This window comes from Carcharhinus amblyrhynchos, chromosome 25, assembly GCF_965287045.1.
Source record: "Carcharhinus amblyrhynchos chromosome 25, sCarAmb.v2.hapA, whole genome shotgun sequence".
Lineage (NCBI taxonomy): Eukaryota > Metazoa > Chordata > Chondrichthyes > Carcharhiniformes > Carcharhinidae > Carcharhinus > Carcharhinus amblyrhynchos.
In genome coordinates this window covers 18,845,249-18,862,103 of record NC_137348.1, presented here as the reverse complement: position 1 = coordinate 18,862,103, position 16,855 = coordinate 18,845,249, and the positions used below count along the sequence as shown (strand labels likewise).

At 39.7% G+C, this 16,855-nt stretch overlaps 1 protein-coding gene across 6 annotated transcripts in view; it reads left to right on the top strand.

The window, feature by feature from the left end:
• The window catches only part of pbx3b (pre-B-cell leukemia homeobox 3b), a 264,092-nt gene that overhangs the window by 201,379 nt on the left and 45,858 nt on the right, over positions 1 to 16,855 (top strand). For all 6 annotated transcript variants that reach the window (XM_080212207.1, XM_080212208.1, XM_080212202.1 and 3 more), the window contains one exon: positions 6,730 to 6,974. In XM_080212207.1, the coding sequence (XP_080068333.1) occupies positions 6,730 to 6,974 (245 nt within the window). The remainder of the gene's footprint in view (positions 1 to 6,729; positions 6,975 to 16,855) is intronic.

Sequence of the window (16,855 nt, the reverse complement as noted above, 5' to 3'; positions counted from 1 at the left end):
TTTCTGTTTTAGATCTTTCTGAATTACACTTCATTGATGAAGGTAAACAAGCATCAGATTAGAGGTTCGATTAAACCCACAGGTATAAAGGATTGAAAGCTAAAGAGTGAGATAGCCTACTATATCAGAGCCTATTGACAATCTGATTCTGTTATAGCAATGTAAACTTATAGTCGCCAGGATACTGTTCTGTTTAACACAATTTTATAAAGAATATGAGGAAGCAGGTGGATTTATTAAGTTCCATCTAAGTTTCTTGCTTGAATTTTTACTGCTGAGCTATACAGTCTGTAATATTTGTTGGCAGCTTACTTGATTGGCAGAGCCTGGATCATGAGATTCTAAAGTAAAGTTAATAACATTCTGTACTGTAAAAAGGAAGTGTGTAGTAGGCTGTATGTACAAAGGTACAGGCTGTGAAATTAAAGCTGTGCAATAAATGGTCTTATGGAAATAAATATAATGCATGTTACATTTATACTGAAAGTTCCTCACATACTCCTTTAGACTGGTTCAGTCAATCATTGTTTTATTCAAAACATTCCGAGAAAAATGATGTTAGTCATGGCCCAGTTGGTCGCTGAAGGTTATGGATTTAGAGCCAACTTAAGAGATATGGGCCATGATTCTCCCATTCTGCTGCGGGGAAGCACGGAAGTAACTTAAATACTTATTTAAATATATTTTAAAGGTAATTAGTGGGACTGAAGTACCTGCCCACTTGCGGGGCATAGCGGCCCGACCCCACTGAAGCAAGGGGGGGGGGGCAATCTGGACTGCACAGGGGGTCGGACAGCAGGGTGGTGGTGCCCCCGGCACAGTCCAAAGGTAAAGTGCCAGTACCCAGGGAGCACCTTGGCACTGCATGGGGCAGTGCCAAAGGGGTGGGGCATGTGGAGGCAGGCGATCAATGGGGGGGGGGGGGGTCATGCTGCTACTCCGCATAGTGATCAGTGGGGGAAGGAGGAAGGCCAGCGATCGGAGGGACTGGGTCAGCCTGCTGGGGGGGTCGGGACTGTGGGTTGGGGAGGGTGGAGATCGTGGAGGGCTGGGCTGGGAGTGGTCGGGAGGCCAGCGATTGGGCCGTGCGGAGGATTCAGAGGGCTCCTTTGTGGGGATCGCGGGGTTGGCCAGCAATCGAGCTGGTCGGCAATCAGGAGGCCATCAGTACAGGCCACTGCGCAAGCACCAATCTCAGCATAGATAGATAGGCACATGTCCAGTGGCCCACACAGCTGGCTGATTTCAGCCTTTCCAGTAGGAATAAGCCCTGCATCCTGAAATTGAACGATATTCACATGGGTGGTCTCTTGCAGTGTGCAGTGTGGAAGATTCTTTTCTGAACTCCCACTGAAAAAACCAGCATGAATTACTCTAGTTTTCACGCACTTAGAATTTTGTCAGGAGGATTCCAGCCATGAATTAGAATCTGGATTGACAGGGCACTCCTGAGGGAGTGCTGCACTAACAGGTGTATCACCTTTTGAATGAGATGTTTGCTGAGGTTTTGTCTGTTCCCTTAGGTGGGCATAAACGATCCCATGAAACTCTTCTGAAAAAACCAGGAGTTATCAGGATGTCCTGGGCAAATTTATCCCCTCAGCAACATCACTAAAAAGCTGGTCATTATCACATTGCTGCTTGTGATAGCTTGCTGTGCACAAGTTGGCTGCTCTGTTATCTACATTACACTTAGAATCATAGAATAGAATCCTTACAGTGCAGAAAGAGGCCATTCAGCCCACCAAGTTTGCACTGATTCTCCGAAATAGCATCCCACCCTGACCCACTCCTCCACCCTATCCCCATAACCCTGCACTTACTGCTTTGACTAATCTATCTAACCTACACATCTTAGAATACTAAGGGGCAAATTAACCTGGCCAATACATCTAACCTGCATATTTTTGGACTGTGGAAGAAAACTGGAGCACCTGAAAGAAACCCATTCCGACACAGGGGGTAATGTGCAAACTCCACACAGACAGTGACCCAAGGCTGGAATTGAATCCAGGTCCCTGGTGCTATGAGGCAGCAGTGCTAACCCCTGCGCCACCGTGCTGCCCTCGAGTACATCATTGGCGGTAAAGTGCTATGGACATCCTGAAGTTGTGAAACATGTTGTATTAATGCACATCTTTTCTTTTGTCCCATATTCAATTAATAAATACTTGTGCTCCACTGATTTGGATTGCAGGATGTTTTTGATTAATTAACATTTTTACCTTTTAATTTTTCAAAGTAGCAGTGAGTAAAATACGGTGAGGGAATCAAGTAGCCTTGCAACCATTCTTTTTGCCAGCCTAGATTTTGGGATATAATGAAATATGAAAGGAGAAAAGGACATTTTGCCTAGCCAGTCTCTGGGTTTGATTTTATATTCTCATCAATTTGAATTTTACGTACTTCAGAACATATAAATGGTTAACCCACAGCAATTTCAGCTTTATTTTCTTTGTTTATTCCATGAGGCAGAACTCCTCTCTGCTTTTGAGCATCCACATTTAATGAAACATTATAAAACTGGCATCTGGAGACCTCAGAGGATGTCTCTAGGAAGCTTGAGTTTGGGCAGTTGGGTAATCATTTTTATTCTGCTTATTTTCCAAATGGAAATAGACATGTATGATAAAAATGTCATCCACACTCTACACATTGTCCTCTGTAACAGAATTAGATGTCAGTTTTTAATGTCTAGCTCTGTTTTTCTTTTCTATGAACGGATGCATTATTGCTCACAGGAACTTGACTGTAATATATGGTAAGAGACAAGTAGCTCTTTATGGCCAGTGATTATTCGGTTTGAATGAAACCTGTGATTTATGGCCATTTAACAGAAAAGTCTTGTAAATTCCCAGTGTTGCATTTTTCCTCCATACAGAACAAGACAAGTGAAAGTGACAACTGGGTTAGCCTGGAAAGTGGAATGCGTAGTGCTTCAGAATGTGTTATACTTAATAAACCTGACATGAGAAACGTGCACATACAGTACCACACCGATGCTTTATGCAAGAGTGAAAGTGACATTAGCTCTCAGACTCACACAGTATATGTTCAGCTAACAGTGCTGTCAATGCACATCTGTTCCATCAATGATTTGGACAGGAAGGCAGCACCTGGGCCTACCAAAGGCAGCTTTTCAAAGCTATTGCAGATCAGATTTTTTCAAATGTAATCTTTAAAATACTCTCATCCTCAGAGAAAGATAATTAAATACTTGAAAAGATATTACTTATTCTACTGATTAGTCTTCCAAGGAAATAAACTGCACTGTTCCTTAATTTGGCTGTGACTAATTTTCACAAATTGCATTGAGGTCAAATGGGAACAAGAAACTAGCTTTCCCACCAGGCCCTCGTTCTCGAAAAATGTTTAAGTGTGAACATTTGGGCGAGAGATTTATATGTCCAGTGCTTCCAGTCCAATGGCTAATACTGACTTATCTCATTTGAGATATGTAAGGTCAGTTTGGGATTGGATGGTGGCAGAATGTTACAGCACTTTTCTGTAGGATGTTATTTGATGTTCTTATGTTAAGTGGGATTTTGTAATCCAAGCATACATTCTATGGCTTTAAATAATGTAAACGTAAAACAAAAACCCACTGTAAAAAAAAAGCATCAACTAAAACACTTTATTTCCAACTAGTAAAACAATTATTACAATTTATAAAGGGCTGGTCAATTTCAACTAGTGAATTTTCTGTACAAGCTGGAATAGAGTGGGGTTAGAAATCCATTGGATCCATCTTCCTTTGTCCGAAGGAAGGCTTAGGTTGATTGGCCAAGGTAAATTGACCCTAGTGTCAGCGGATTAGTAGGGTAGATATGCGGGGTTACTGGAATAGGGCCTGGGCGAGATTTGGTCAGTGCAAACTCGATGGGCTGAATGACATCCTTCTGCACTGTAGGGATTCTATGGTAATTTTAGAAGATAATTCTTTGTAATTGTACATTTTAATGTCCGTATGCTTAGTGTGTAAATTCACTGCCTAGTCTACCTTTGGCTCATACATACCAGCAGGGACAAACAGTCAATCTCTAGTGTTGTTAACTATTACCTTACAGGCTAGTAATAGAAATAACAATTAAATTCAACATCTCAGCTAGGGACATGGTTTCTTGCTATGGATTGTGATCCACTGGCACCCTGATGCTAAGTGTCTCTAGGTGTTTGGTTATGTTTAGAAGCAGCTTGGCTGTGATCCCAGTATCAAATAGAAATGAACTCGGAATTGCCCAAGCTACAATTCTGGTAGTAAGATTGGAACTGTCTGCATTCACCCTCACTTGCTAACCTGCCAGAGTTTGCACGGTTTGTGCAAGGATATTAAATTAGCATGAGGCTTGCAGGGTTGGCAGGCATCTAGGGTCTGCTTAACCCCCTCCCCCAATCCATTGGATCCATTCTCCTTTGTCTCCTTATGTAACAGGGCTAATCCTAAAAATAAATCTGAAACTCCCAATATTAGAAGGCCTGCCTCCTCCACTTGCCTTAGTGAGGGAAGGTAATAGTCAAGCAAGGAACCCTAACTATGATCAGGACCAAAGGGTACCATAGGTTCAAACTTCTTTTCCAGGGCTGGCAATGATAAGTTGGGATATGTCCAAGGAAAGGAGAACAGTATTCTTTATTTTGCAAATTGACTTTCTGGTATTGTCCAGGAAAGGGTGCTTTACATGGCAAGAAAATCCAATTTCCCCATGTTTCCAAGCTTTTTGGCTATAATATGCTATTAAAACTTCCTGGATCAAACTCAATGTGTCTATGCAAGTAAGTTCTTTTATATCAAACTCTACAGTATGATATAGATTTGGTGGGTTTTAATCTGCTTATTTATAAATCAAAAGCTTTCCAAGTATTAATATGTTGTTAATGAGTGGTTGAAAATCTCTGAATTGCAGTCAGATTATTAAAATTGAATGCCCTTATAATCATACAATTTGAGTGGGATTTGGGTAGTTTTCACATCTGCTGTTTTGAATTGAAAAGGATATGAGTTTCTTTGGAGAGTGCTTTGTAATATTTTTGACCTGTAATTTATTTATTGGCCTTTGAATGCAGTGTTCTATGCAGATGCACATTCCCATTATCCAAGAGGGCAGGTGTGCTGCATATTGAAAGACTGCTAATTAGGATTTGCTGAGAGATGAGCACAACCCAGTGCCATCAGTAAAGCAAGTGCGCCGTTAAACAATGTTTCAGTATTTCCAGCATGTGTTTTGGCCAGCACGCAAGCATATCGAAATGAATGTGTAGTTTGAACATTAGCTGCAGATTAGCAACAGTTACCCATTTATTTTGTCCACTGGGATAAAAGAGGAAGATAATGTCATGTGAATTTAAATACTTGCTTTGGAAGTATCTCTGATACTCTGTGCACAAGTAGGATTACCTGGAAGAGCCCTTCAAACTTTTGAGCCTTTCATTATTAGTTTGATAGTTTTACATATTTAAATGTATGTGATATCTGCATTTTTTAGCATCCAGACAGTGGTAGTTTCTGAACCTATATATGTGTGGTGTTTTGTACTGAGCTGTACTGTTTGTACATTAGTTTTATTATCTGATGCTTCAAGCCTGAGTATTTTTGGCATTGTAAGCAGTAATTTGTATGGGTTTTTTAATAACCATGTGTATGCGTTTTATGTACTTGCCTTTACTATCTGTGCCAGTTGAAGCTTGGCTATCTGGATGTATTGCTATCCTTTTTTGAATGGCCTATTGAGTAAGTTTTTGTGTGAGCTGAAAGAAAGGAAATATTAGTGCAGAATTTAAGTTTTTCATATTGTTTCTAAATTGAGATTAATGAAATGTTAACTTATTTTGGGTATAACCCTTTGTTGGTGCTAATATATAATATTCTATCTGTGTTGAGCTATGTATCCAGATCAAAGTGATCTCCAAATAGGAAATTGGCATCTATTAGTCTCTTAAAAGATATTCTAATACCACAGAGTGATTGAATTGTAAATATATTATTAATGATTTCAGAATTATTAGGCATGATCTTCTGGTCTTCACGCCAACGGTGCACCTGGTTTCCATGCGGCATGGAGTGGAATCAATGGAAAATCCCATTGACAGCAGTGACACCAGAAGATCCTGCCGCCAGCCAATGATGGTGGTGATTCAGGCATTGAGGCCTGATGGTCTAATAATGATATGCTAATTAAATCAAATGATGTTCCCGACATTTGGCATTTGCAAAATGCACCCCAACTCTGATGGGTGATGGGTACAGTTACATCACGTGTTCACGTTGAAGTGAAATGCGATTTGGTAGTTCTTGTGAGATTTTTCTGCTCCCATCGCCAAGCCTGCCCGATGCAATTAGAAGCAGAAAGTTCCAGCTTTGGTATCCAATTCTACAGAGGCACAGTTTTTTTCCCTGTAAAATGCATTCCAGTATCCTTTCTGGATAGTTTACCTTAATATAATGGTAACATTCGTGTATCTGAACTGTTGGCAGATAGATGTTCCTGTCCTGCAAGTATCAACCCACGCAGATTGTGCAATTCGCTGCATAACTAAATTAAAAGCTGGCAGAGACTGAACACAGAAATGTTACTGTATGTAAGATTAGTGTACATTAAAGCTGGTATGAAATAGGTAGGTGAGCCCTTATTTCACAACTGATTTTTAAGTAGGTTAATTGGATGCCAGTTATTCTTCTCAGGTTACCTCAGATAGTGTGAATGCTCAATGTTGCCTTGTTTCTTTTTGAAGGTCTTAGTATCCGAGGCGCACAGGAGGAGGAACCACCGGATCCCCAGTTGATGAGACTTGATAACATGTTGCTGGCAGAAGGGGTTTCTGGACCAGAGAAAGGTGGAGGGGCAGCAGCGGCAGCAGCAGCAGCAGCAGCATCTGGAGGATCAGGATCAGACAATACTGCAGAACACTCAGACTACAGAGCCAAATTATCCCAGATCAGGCAAATCTACCACACAGAGCTTGAAAAATACGAACAGGTAGGAACATTAATGGAACGAAATGTAGTTGTGCTGTTGATGCATGTGGTTTGTGATAACATAGAAAGGGCTGTTTAACCATTATTATTGTTTGTTGGACCTGCTTTCTACTGTTTCTCTTTGATTATATCTTGATATTGTAAGTTGAAAACTGGAATTGCTCCGAAAACAGTTGAAATCTGTATTGCACTGTACGGTTTAATTATCACTAACTCATTATGAACTGTTTTATCGTGTCAATTTCTGCACAAAAAAAATAGGAAATTAGATTGCTGTTCAGTTTACCCTAAAACCCATTCTGCCTTAAAACCTCGGGTCAACATATCAGCTTTTGCAAGTTTGGAAGTGGAAATGAAAACAGCAGATTCTGAGAGAGAGACTTATCTTCCTGGCATTGGAAGAGTAAGTTGTCTATGATTCTATAAATGGACTTCAGCACCTTTCAGAAAAAGGCTTGTGTCTTTTGTTTGCATCTTTTTTTTCACGTAACACAAATCAAGGGGTTGGAGTTGGCAATAGATATCTTACCATGCTCCAATGAAATAAAAATTCCTTTGTCTGCTGTTTTATTGAAGTTATTACCGATTTCATATGAATGCAGTTAACATAGCTCTGACAAATCTCAGTCTGCTTAATAAACGTCGTCTTTGTAAGCTTAAGCCACTATAGATGAATAAACTGCAGCCTGCATATAAATTTCTTGCCCTCCACTGGGAGCTGAGAGGGCAAGAAATTTTAAATATAATCACCAAATAAGATCATAAGAAATAGGAGCAGGAGTAGGTCATTCAGCCTATCGAGCCTGTTTTGCCTTTCGATAAGATCATAGCTGATCTGATTGTGACCTTAGCTTCACTTTCATGTCTGTTCCCCATAACTCTTAACTCTCTTATCAAACCAAAATCTGTCTAACTCTCTTGAATATATTCACTTAGCCTGCGTCCACTGCTTTCTGCGAAAGTGAATTCCAAAAACCAATGACCCTCAGAGAAGAAATTCCGCCTCATCTCAGGGGGACTCCTTATTTTTAAATTGGCTTCTATTTCTAGATTCCCCCATAAGAGGAAACATCCTCTCAACATCTACCCTGTCAAGCCCCCTCAGAATTTTAGATGTTTCAATAAGATCACCTTTCATAACACCTAAGACGTCCCCTTTATTCCAGGAAGCAGCTTAGGTGAACCTTTTCTGAACTGCTTCCTATACAAGTATATACTTCCTTAAGTGTGGAGACCAAAACTGTACACAGTATTCCAGCTGATGTTTCACCAATGCCTTGTTGAGCTGCAGCAAGACCAATTTAAGATAATTAGTTGGGCTTAAGGTGTGGCTCACTTACATATACTAGAAGCGATATACACACACACATTGGACCCAGTCCCTTGCAAAGAGGAAATATGTGTCCACTCATTATACCCTTTGCAAATAAGCAAAACCTGGGGGAACAGCCATTCATCTGGTTCCTTCCCCATGGCAATGTTTTGACTATGATGTGGGTATGCAGACTTTTTACAATGTTTTGACTAACCAGCATTAAACAAAAGCTTGAAGCAAACTACTCCCTAGAGCTTCCTCCATGCTAATGCCTCTGCCAATCAGAGTCTGTTTGCCAAGCAATCAACACCCTTGTCTCATGCAGTATAATTTGTTGTTCCTGTTCCTTTTGAGATTTGGTATTCTTGAGAATTGGTCCTGATGAGTGCATGATGAAAGGTTCCAACAACTTTTCCTTCAGCAATAATCAACTTCTGTACTACCAAGTGACGATTTAAATAATATTCTGCTTTTTTCTTCTTCCTGCCAGATGGACAATCTTACGTTTTCCTACTTAATCTGTCAAATTTTTGCCCGTGCACTATTTCCCTTTTCAGACACGAATCTTTGTGTAAGCAGCAAATTTAAGTACAATACTTTTGGCCTCTTCATCCAAGTAATTATTATAGGTTGCAAGCAGTTGAGGCCACAGCACTGATTGCTGAGGCACTTCATGTTACAGTTAGCCAACCTGAAAATGATCCATTTATCCTGACTCTCTATTTCCAGTTAGTTAGCCAATCCTCTCTCCATGCTAATATGTCGTCATTCTCTCTCTCTCTCTCTCTCTCTCTTCCTCCTCCTCCTCCTCTCTCTCTCTCTTTTTTCCCTGTCCCCCCTGGCATCTTTTCAAATGCATTTTGGAAATCCAAATACACTACATCAACTGATTCCCCTTTATCCACACTCCTTGTTACCTCCTCAAAAAAATTCTAATACATTCATCAGACATGATTTCCCTTTCACAAAACAGTAGTGACTGTAACTAATTGTCCTATGATTCCTTGAAATGAGAAATGGTAAAGGCAAAAAGCCATTTGTGGGAGTGGTGTACAGGCCCTCAAACAGTACCCTCATAGTAGGTAGAGTATAAAGGAAGAAATAATGGGAGCTTGTAAGAAGTGCACGTTGATAATCATGAGGAATTTTAATCTACGTGGAAAAATCAGAAGGGCAAAAGTACCCTGGATGAGGAGTTCATAGAATGTTTTCAGGATAGTTGCTTAGAACAGGATACTCTGGAGCCAACCAGAGAGCAGGTTTTGCTAGATCTGGTATTGTGCAATGAGATAGGATTAATTAATGATCTCATAGTGAAGACACCCTTAGGTAACAGCAATCATAATATAATTGAATTCTGCATTCAATTTGGAGAGAGAAGAGTGGGCCCAAGACTAGTGTTTTAAACTTATTTAGGGGCAATTATGAGGGCATGAAAGCAGAGCCAGCTAAAGTGAACTGGCAAATTAAGTTAAGATAGGTAAGATAGAGTTGCATTGGCAGACATTTAAATGAATATTTCATAATAAACAGAATGGATACATTCCAACAAAAAAATCCAAGGTAAGGACCCACCAACTGTGGTTAACTAAAGAAGTTAAAGATAGTACCAAACTTAAAGAAAAAACAGATAATTGCACAAGGCTGGATGACAGGGCAGAAGATTGAACAGGATATAAGAAAAAAGCAAAGAATGACTAATTGATTAATAAGGAGGGAAAAATTAAAGTATGAGAGAAAGCTAACTTGAAATATAAAAACAGATGGTAAGAGTTTCTATAACTATTTAAGAAAGAAGAGTTAACAAAGTGAGTCTTGGTCAAAAGAAAATGAGTTTGGGGAATTAATAACAGACAATAAGGAGATGGCAGATGAATTGAACAGGTATTATGCATTGGTCTTCACTATAGGGGATACATGTAGCATCCCAGAAAAAGTTGTAAATCAGGAAATGGAAGGGAGCGAGGAACTCAAGAAAATAACAAAAGGACAATCACCAGGGAAATGGTACTGAGCCAATTGCTGGAACTGCCTGCTGAAAGTCCTCAGGTTCTGATGGACAACATCTTAAAAAAGTGAGTCATAAGATAGTTATTGCATTCGTTTTAATTTTCCAAATTCCCTAGACTCAGGGAAGATTCCATTAGATTGGAAAAGGGAGAAAGACAGAAAGCAGGAAATCACAGGCCACTTTGCTTAGCATCTGCATAGGAAAATGAAGCTATTCTGAAAGACATTATAGCAAGGCACTTAGATAAATTCAAAGTAATCAGGCAGAGTCAGCATGGTTATAAGAATATAAAGAGTAGTGCACCACGGAATAATGCTGGGGCGGCAACTTTTTACAATTTATATTAAAATGAAGGGACTGAAGGTATGGTTGCTAAATTTGTCGGTGATACAATGATCGGGAGGAAAGTAAGCTGTGAAAAGGACATAAGGAGACTACAAAGGAATATAGATAGGTTAGTAAGCGAGCAAAGATCTGGCAAATAGAGTATAATGTGGAAAAATGTAAGGTTGTCCATTTGACAGGGCAAATATAAAAGAAGCATAATATTTAAATGGTGAGAAATTGCAGATTTCTGAGGTGCAGTGGGATCTGGGTGTCCTAGTGCATGAATTGCAAAAGGTCACATTATTTAAGAAAACATATCAATCTGTTGGAAGCAGTTCAGAGAAGGTTTATTAGATTAATACCTGGAAAGGGAGGGCTGTCTTATGAGGAAATATTGAGCAGACTAGACTTGTATCTGCTGGAGTTTAGAAGAATAAGAGGTGACTTGATTGAAACATATGAGATTCTGAGGTATCTTGACAGGGTGGATGTGGAAAGGATGTTTTCTCTTGTGATAGAATATAGAACAGGGGATCACTACTTAAATGCAAAGGGTCATCCATTTAAGATAGAGATGCGGAGATGTTTTTTCTTGCAGAAGGTCGTGAATCTTTGGAACACTGTTCCTCAAAATGCAGTGGAAACAGTCTTTGAATATTTTTAAAGCACACGTTGATCAGTACTTCATAAGCAAGAGTGTGAAAGGTTATCAAGGTTAGGTAAAATTTGGAGTTGAAGCTACAGTCAGATCAACTACAATCTTCTTGAATGGCGATACAATTTCAAGAGGCTGAGTAGCCAATTCCTCCTAATTCACATGTTAGTGTGCTCTAAATGCCCTGCTGCTGTCTCCTTAATAATGGATTCTAGTATTTTCCCAATAACAGATAGCAAGAGAGAAGACATTTCTTGAACTCTTTCCAACATACCCTGGCTCTCTGTGAGGAGCCACACACTGTTCTGAAACCAAACTTTAAAAAAAATTTTATTCTTACTGATTTCCTTAACCAATGGCCCTAACACTGTCTGGGGATTGTGGTGCCTGAATTGCGATTGACCAACTCAGTGTTGTCCACAGATCCAACCTGGAAACTGTGAGAAGTGTACAGCAATCAGAGGACCTGAAATTCTGTATTTCTGCTTGGAAAATACAAGATGAGGTGGAAATATGTATACAACAACTTTGTACACTCAGAATATCCCAAATCACTTACAGCCAGTTAATGGTTTTTTTTAACCATGTAGGGAAATGCAGCAGCCACGTTTTACACAGTGAAGTCCCATAAACAGCAATGAAGTGCAAGAACAGTTGAGTTATTTTGGTGATATTGATTGAGGGATAAATATTGTGCAGAAGACAGATCTTCTAGTAATACCTTGGGGTCTGTATGTCTATCTAATCAGAGTCAAAAGATGGCATCACTGATAATGCAAGAGCCTGCTAAACTGTTTGCCTTGATTATCTTGGAGTGAAAGCTTAAACCAAAGCCTTCTGAACCCAAGGCGAGAGAACTCAAGCTAAGCTAAGCTGACGTTTCTATGTGATTAATCTCATTAAATGGCCTTCCTTGGTTTTCAAACTAAAATAGCAGAAGAAAAGCATTCCCATAAAAACAAGAGAAAAATTGGGCAAAGAGAATCAGCAAATGTTTAATTGAAGTTCTAATTCATTCGCACTTCATATTCCCTGAATCACACACTGACGTCAGTTACTTTAGGTAGAAATGAATTGATAGTTATATGGAAGGTATGGTATGTTACCCTGTGCTCATTCATACATGGCTTACCTTTTATCTGTCATCTGAAGCAGCACCAAAGCGAGGGAGGATAAATAGGAAAGAGAATCAACTGAGGTCATTTGAGCACAATTCACATTGACTTGAGTGGAGCAAGTCATTGCTTGCCCTGTAAGTCACAGATGCTTCCATGGTACTTTGGACTACACATAAAGACACAGACTGAAATTTAGTGCAGAGCAGGTGACTTCCCCATCAGTTGGAAATTCGGGGGGTTGGGGTGGGTCAGCCTGTCTCCTTTGGTCCTGGAAGCCACAGTGGTACTCTTATGATCTTCAGGCAATTAGCCGCCTAAGGTCATGGCTTTTGAGCCCCCATTTCCAAAAGAGTGACTGGCCAATCAGAGGGCCAGTGGCTCCTCAATCCCAGCAATGTCACGGGAGGCGATGGCCACTGCAGGGAGTGCACTAGGCCCTGAACCAGGAGCTGCACTGGAAGCTGGAGTAAAGGTGAGTGGGATGGGCCCACCATGGCCTGTTAGGCAAGTCCCAGCTGGAGGGGAGAGGAAGGGCAGTTGAGGGACCTGGTGTGGATTATGGTTCTCCATAGGACAAGAAATGAGCAGATGGGAAGCTCATATCCCCCCACCCTCCCAAAGGTCATTAGGGTACAATTGCTGGTCTTGCTATGTGGCATTCCCATCCCCACCCACTGGTAAAATATTTTTAGTTGCCATTAAGGGCCTCAGTTGGCATAAGGACAATGAGTCTTTATTCTGCCGCTGCAGATATGAGTAGAAATCAAGGTAGGTGTTAAGTTTTTCAGCCATCTTTCAGAGAAGGTGGTGGTTGAGCACTGTAGTGAGCAGAAAAAGGGAAAAATTCAGCAACTTACAACTGTTAGCCATATCTTCAGCTGAAAATGTATATTATACGAACCAAGATTGGCTGAATGATATTTCTCGTCCTTAAATGCACTCTGAGTGTCATGAAACCATGTAGATTTAATAAATTTTACAAGTCAAATGAAGTAAAAGAAGTAAACGGACAGAGATTCAGGAACATGGAGGTAATAACTAAGCAAATAACAAGGAGAACTAGAAAATCTGTTTTATCTGAGAAAGTTCCAGTGGCTCACCTTCCTCATGAAAATAGAGGAATAGTACAGTATCCCTCTTTGTGCTTACTGTCAATTCTCTCACAGTTGGTAGGGGTTTAGGCCGTTGACATTATTACTGAAAGAAAATGAAGCGCAGATGATCTGCTGTGGTCAGTTTTTCCATACTCTCCACCCAAGATGGAAGCCGACGGGGTCCTTTGAACTTCCAAGCTTTTGGTGGCTATACCAGACTACTTTAAGTGCGTTATTGAAGTAAATCTTATTAGAGTTCCCATCAACCTGCTTGGTTGTGTAAACTCTGCTTGCTATCTTAAATGTTACCTAGCAACCATAGCCAGTGTGAAAATGTAATAGTGATAGTAGCCAGAGGGCTTCATTGGACCCATTAATGTACATTTTTATAATTGCCATCTTAAAGGATATTTTTAATCTGAAAACTGCTTTCTTTAAATGTCATGTAATGGAAAATTTGATAGTACTTATTTCAGTCTGTCATTGCTTCAGGTTTCTGCATCCATTTCAAGGCAATGTATGTTACAGCAATTAATCATCATTACAAAAACAAGAAATTTGTGCATCAATTTAAAACAGATTGTGGTATCAGAGCACTATAACTTTTTCTTTGTCTCCATTTTAAATCCTTCCTCTTGGATTAGCCAGCTACCGTTTTAATGGTGCTCAGGGTGGAGTGTATTTTATAACTGAAAGGATGCCCATTTTTGGTGTATATATTTATAAACTAGCTTTTCCCAAGACAGATGTAGTTTCTGCTATTAAAGTACATTTCAGATTTTTTGTAAAACTAACAGTACTATATTTGGCTTTAGTTGCAAGCAATACTAATTTATCACTGGCATTCCTCGTGCTATGTGCACTTAGTTCATTGCATGCTCATTGTGCTTGTAGCAAGCTTCTGCAAACTACTGCTGCAAAAACCTGTTTGATATATATAGTAGGATTGCGATCTTGTGAAAAACGTACATGAGAACATCTAGCCATGTACCTCCACTGTTGCATTTGACTGATTTACAAATCTTGTGTGCATTCGGTTCAGCACAACTGTGCACCGCAGCATTAATGATTTCAGACAGGCAGATCCCACTCATTCAGAAATGTTGATGCTGTTGTGGCTTCCATTATTATACTGGTTGAGATGTTGCCACAAAAGCTGCAATCCAGTGCTTTTTTTCCACACTAGGTTAAAGCATCTGCCATGCTGGATCAGGACAACATTCAGTTCATCCGACATTTACATGTATGGTCCTTGGGCCACGTTGCCACCTGGGATCAGGTTCAGTGGAGGAGGGTGGCCACTGGTGAAGGTGAACCATTTAGCGTTCAGTTCAAGTCAGCTGCAAGATTCAAGACAAAATGAACTGTGGACTGTCTATGTCAATGCAGGATTGGTGGGAACTATACAATGATGTGCGCAGCATTAGGAATAAGGGTATGTCCCTTTTAGTAATGCACTAGTAATAATGTGCCGAACTCTAATTTTGCACTTACCCTGTCACAACTAATGTACTGAAAATGAAACTGGCAAAGGACTTAGTGCAGTCTTCTAAAATTTGAAAGTGTTTAAAGTATTCTAGCATTAAAAATCCTGACCCGTGGCGAGATGGAATCCAGAAACTATAGTAGCCCAAATTTTAAAATAGAGCCATGAGGTTTTGTATTATCCTTGGTGCTGTATCTAATCCTTTCTTCGGTACAAATTACACAACTATGCCGGGTGGCAGAATACCTCTGCTTCTATTTTACAACATATTAATATGTTTTTTTCAATAAGTGAGTTTGGGGAACAATTTCCAGTTGCTAAATTTTGTTGAATTTTACACTGTGCTGTATAGCGCTTTAAAAAAAAAGCATCAGTGGATATCAAACCTAGTGTGCCAGGCAGGACAACATTTTTCTTACATTTTAGGGAAGAATAAGTTGGGACAAGATACAAGGTGGTCTAAGATAGAAGATGGCCTCTTTCCTTGCATGTTTTTAAGCTGCATACTGCTTTGCACTTTGTTCATGAACAGTGTTTTTATTCAGGAGGATAATTTACTGTTGGCTCCTCCCTCCCCCATTCCTTCTTAGGTACATTGAGTTGATAGAACCGCATTGATGACATATATGCAGTCCTTCTGCCATCAAAAGGCACTCTGGAAGGTGACCTCTGGAAATCTTTCAGCACAAAATACTTGATATCTACTTACTTTTATCATGGAATTTTTTTAAGCAGTAGCATGGTCTGCATCTGAAATGCCTGATCCCACCTGTATTTGTCTGTAGGTAGGTTAGATTTGTAGCACAGCAATCCAAAACTAAAAAGCTAAGTGGTTATCCTAGGCAAAAGGCCACATAGCCATTGTTTTCTTCACTCTCAAATTCATGCTGGATTATGGTTCTGTGAAGATTGGCGACTTTCTACTGTGTCATGTAATTGGCCGTTCAACATCTATGAATGTAAGGATGGAGAGAATCATTTTAACTTCTCCGACCCAGTGGGAATACAGTGGCTTAGGACAACGCAGATGGAGGGACTATTTACTAATTGATCCACCAGAAATACTCTTTTCTTCGCTCTTAAACCAATTCCTGAATATGGAGTAATAGTGTCCTTAGTGGACTCAGCCTCTAACTTTACTCCATTTCTTTCAGAAGTACCCTCATTCACCTCAGGGTGGCTTACTCAAGTTGGGGAGTGCACCATGTGAAGAAGAAGTTTTCTTAAATGTCTTCTTGTGCTGAATTAATGCTGCCATAATAACTGATGATAGATTTCTTTTAAATCTGAGAGAGTGTTGGGAAAAATTAAGTCAGAAACCTGACTTCTTAAAGGGCATGTGTTATTTGATTTACAGCAGGTCCCCTTAGTACAAAATAGAGCGTCAATGAAACTATGTTGAGGCAGGCAATGATGTAATTTAAATTGGTAATTTACTGTAAGTAGTCACAAAAGCTTTTGCCTGGAGTGCATACATGTTTCTTAAGGGTGTAACCAGACTTTAATTATCTAAATGTAAATACTTAACAAATTTTACTTAGAGTAATGAGCTAAAGTGCACACTGTATAAATGAGATACTCTAATTAATCATACATGAATTGCTGGTTTAAAGGAGTGTTGCGTGTGTCTCAGAATGTTGGTGAAATGCCCAATAGCAAATCACAATTTGCATTCATAGATAAGCTCATTTAATACAGGTTTATGAAGTCTGAATAATCATATTCAAAATAATCTCCAGTATTTACATATGTGCAAATGTTCGGCACTTTGCCCTTTATTTTGGGAAACCTCTTCTGTTTTGTGTGTGGTACGTCTTGTAAATCTGCGCCTCTGATTCACCACTCTAAATTTCGATTTGTTAATTCATTCTTCTAT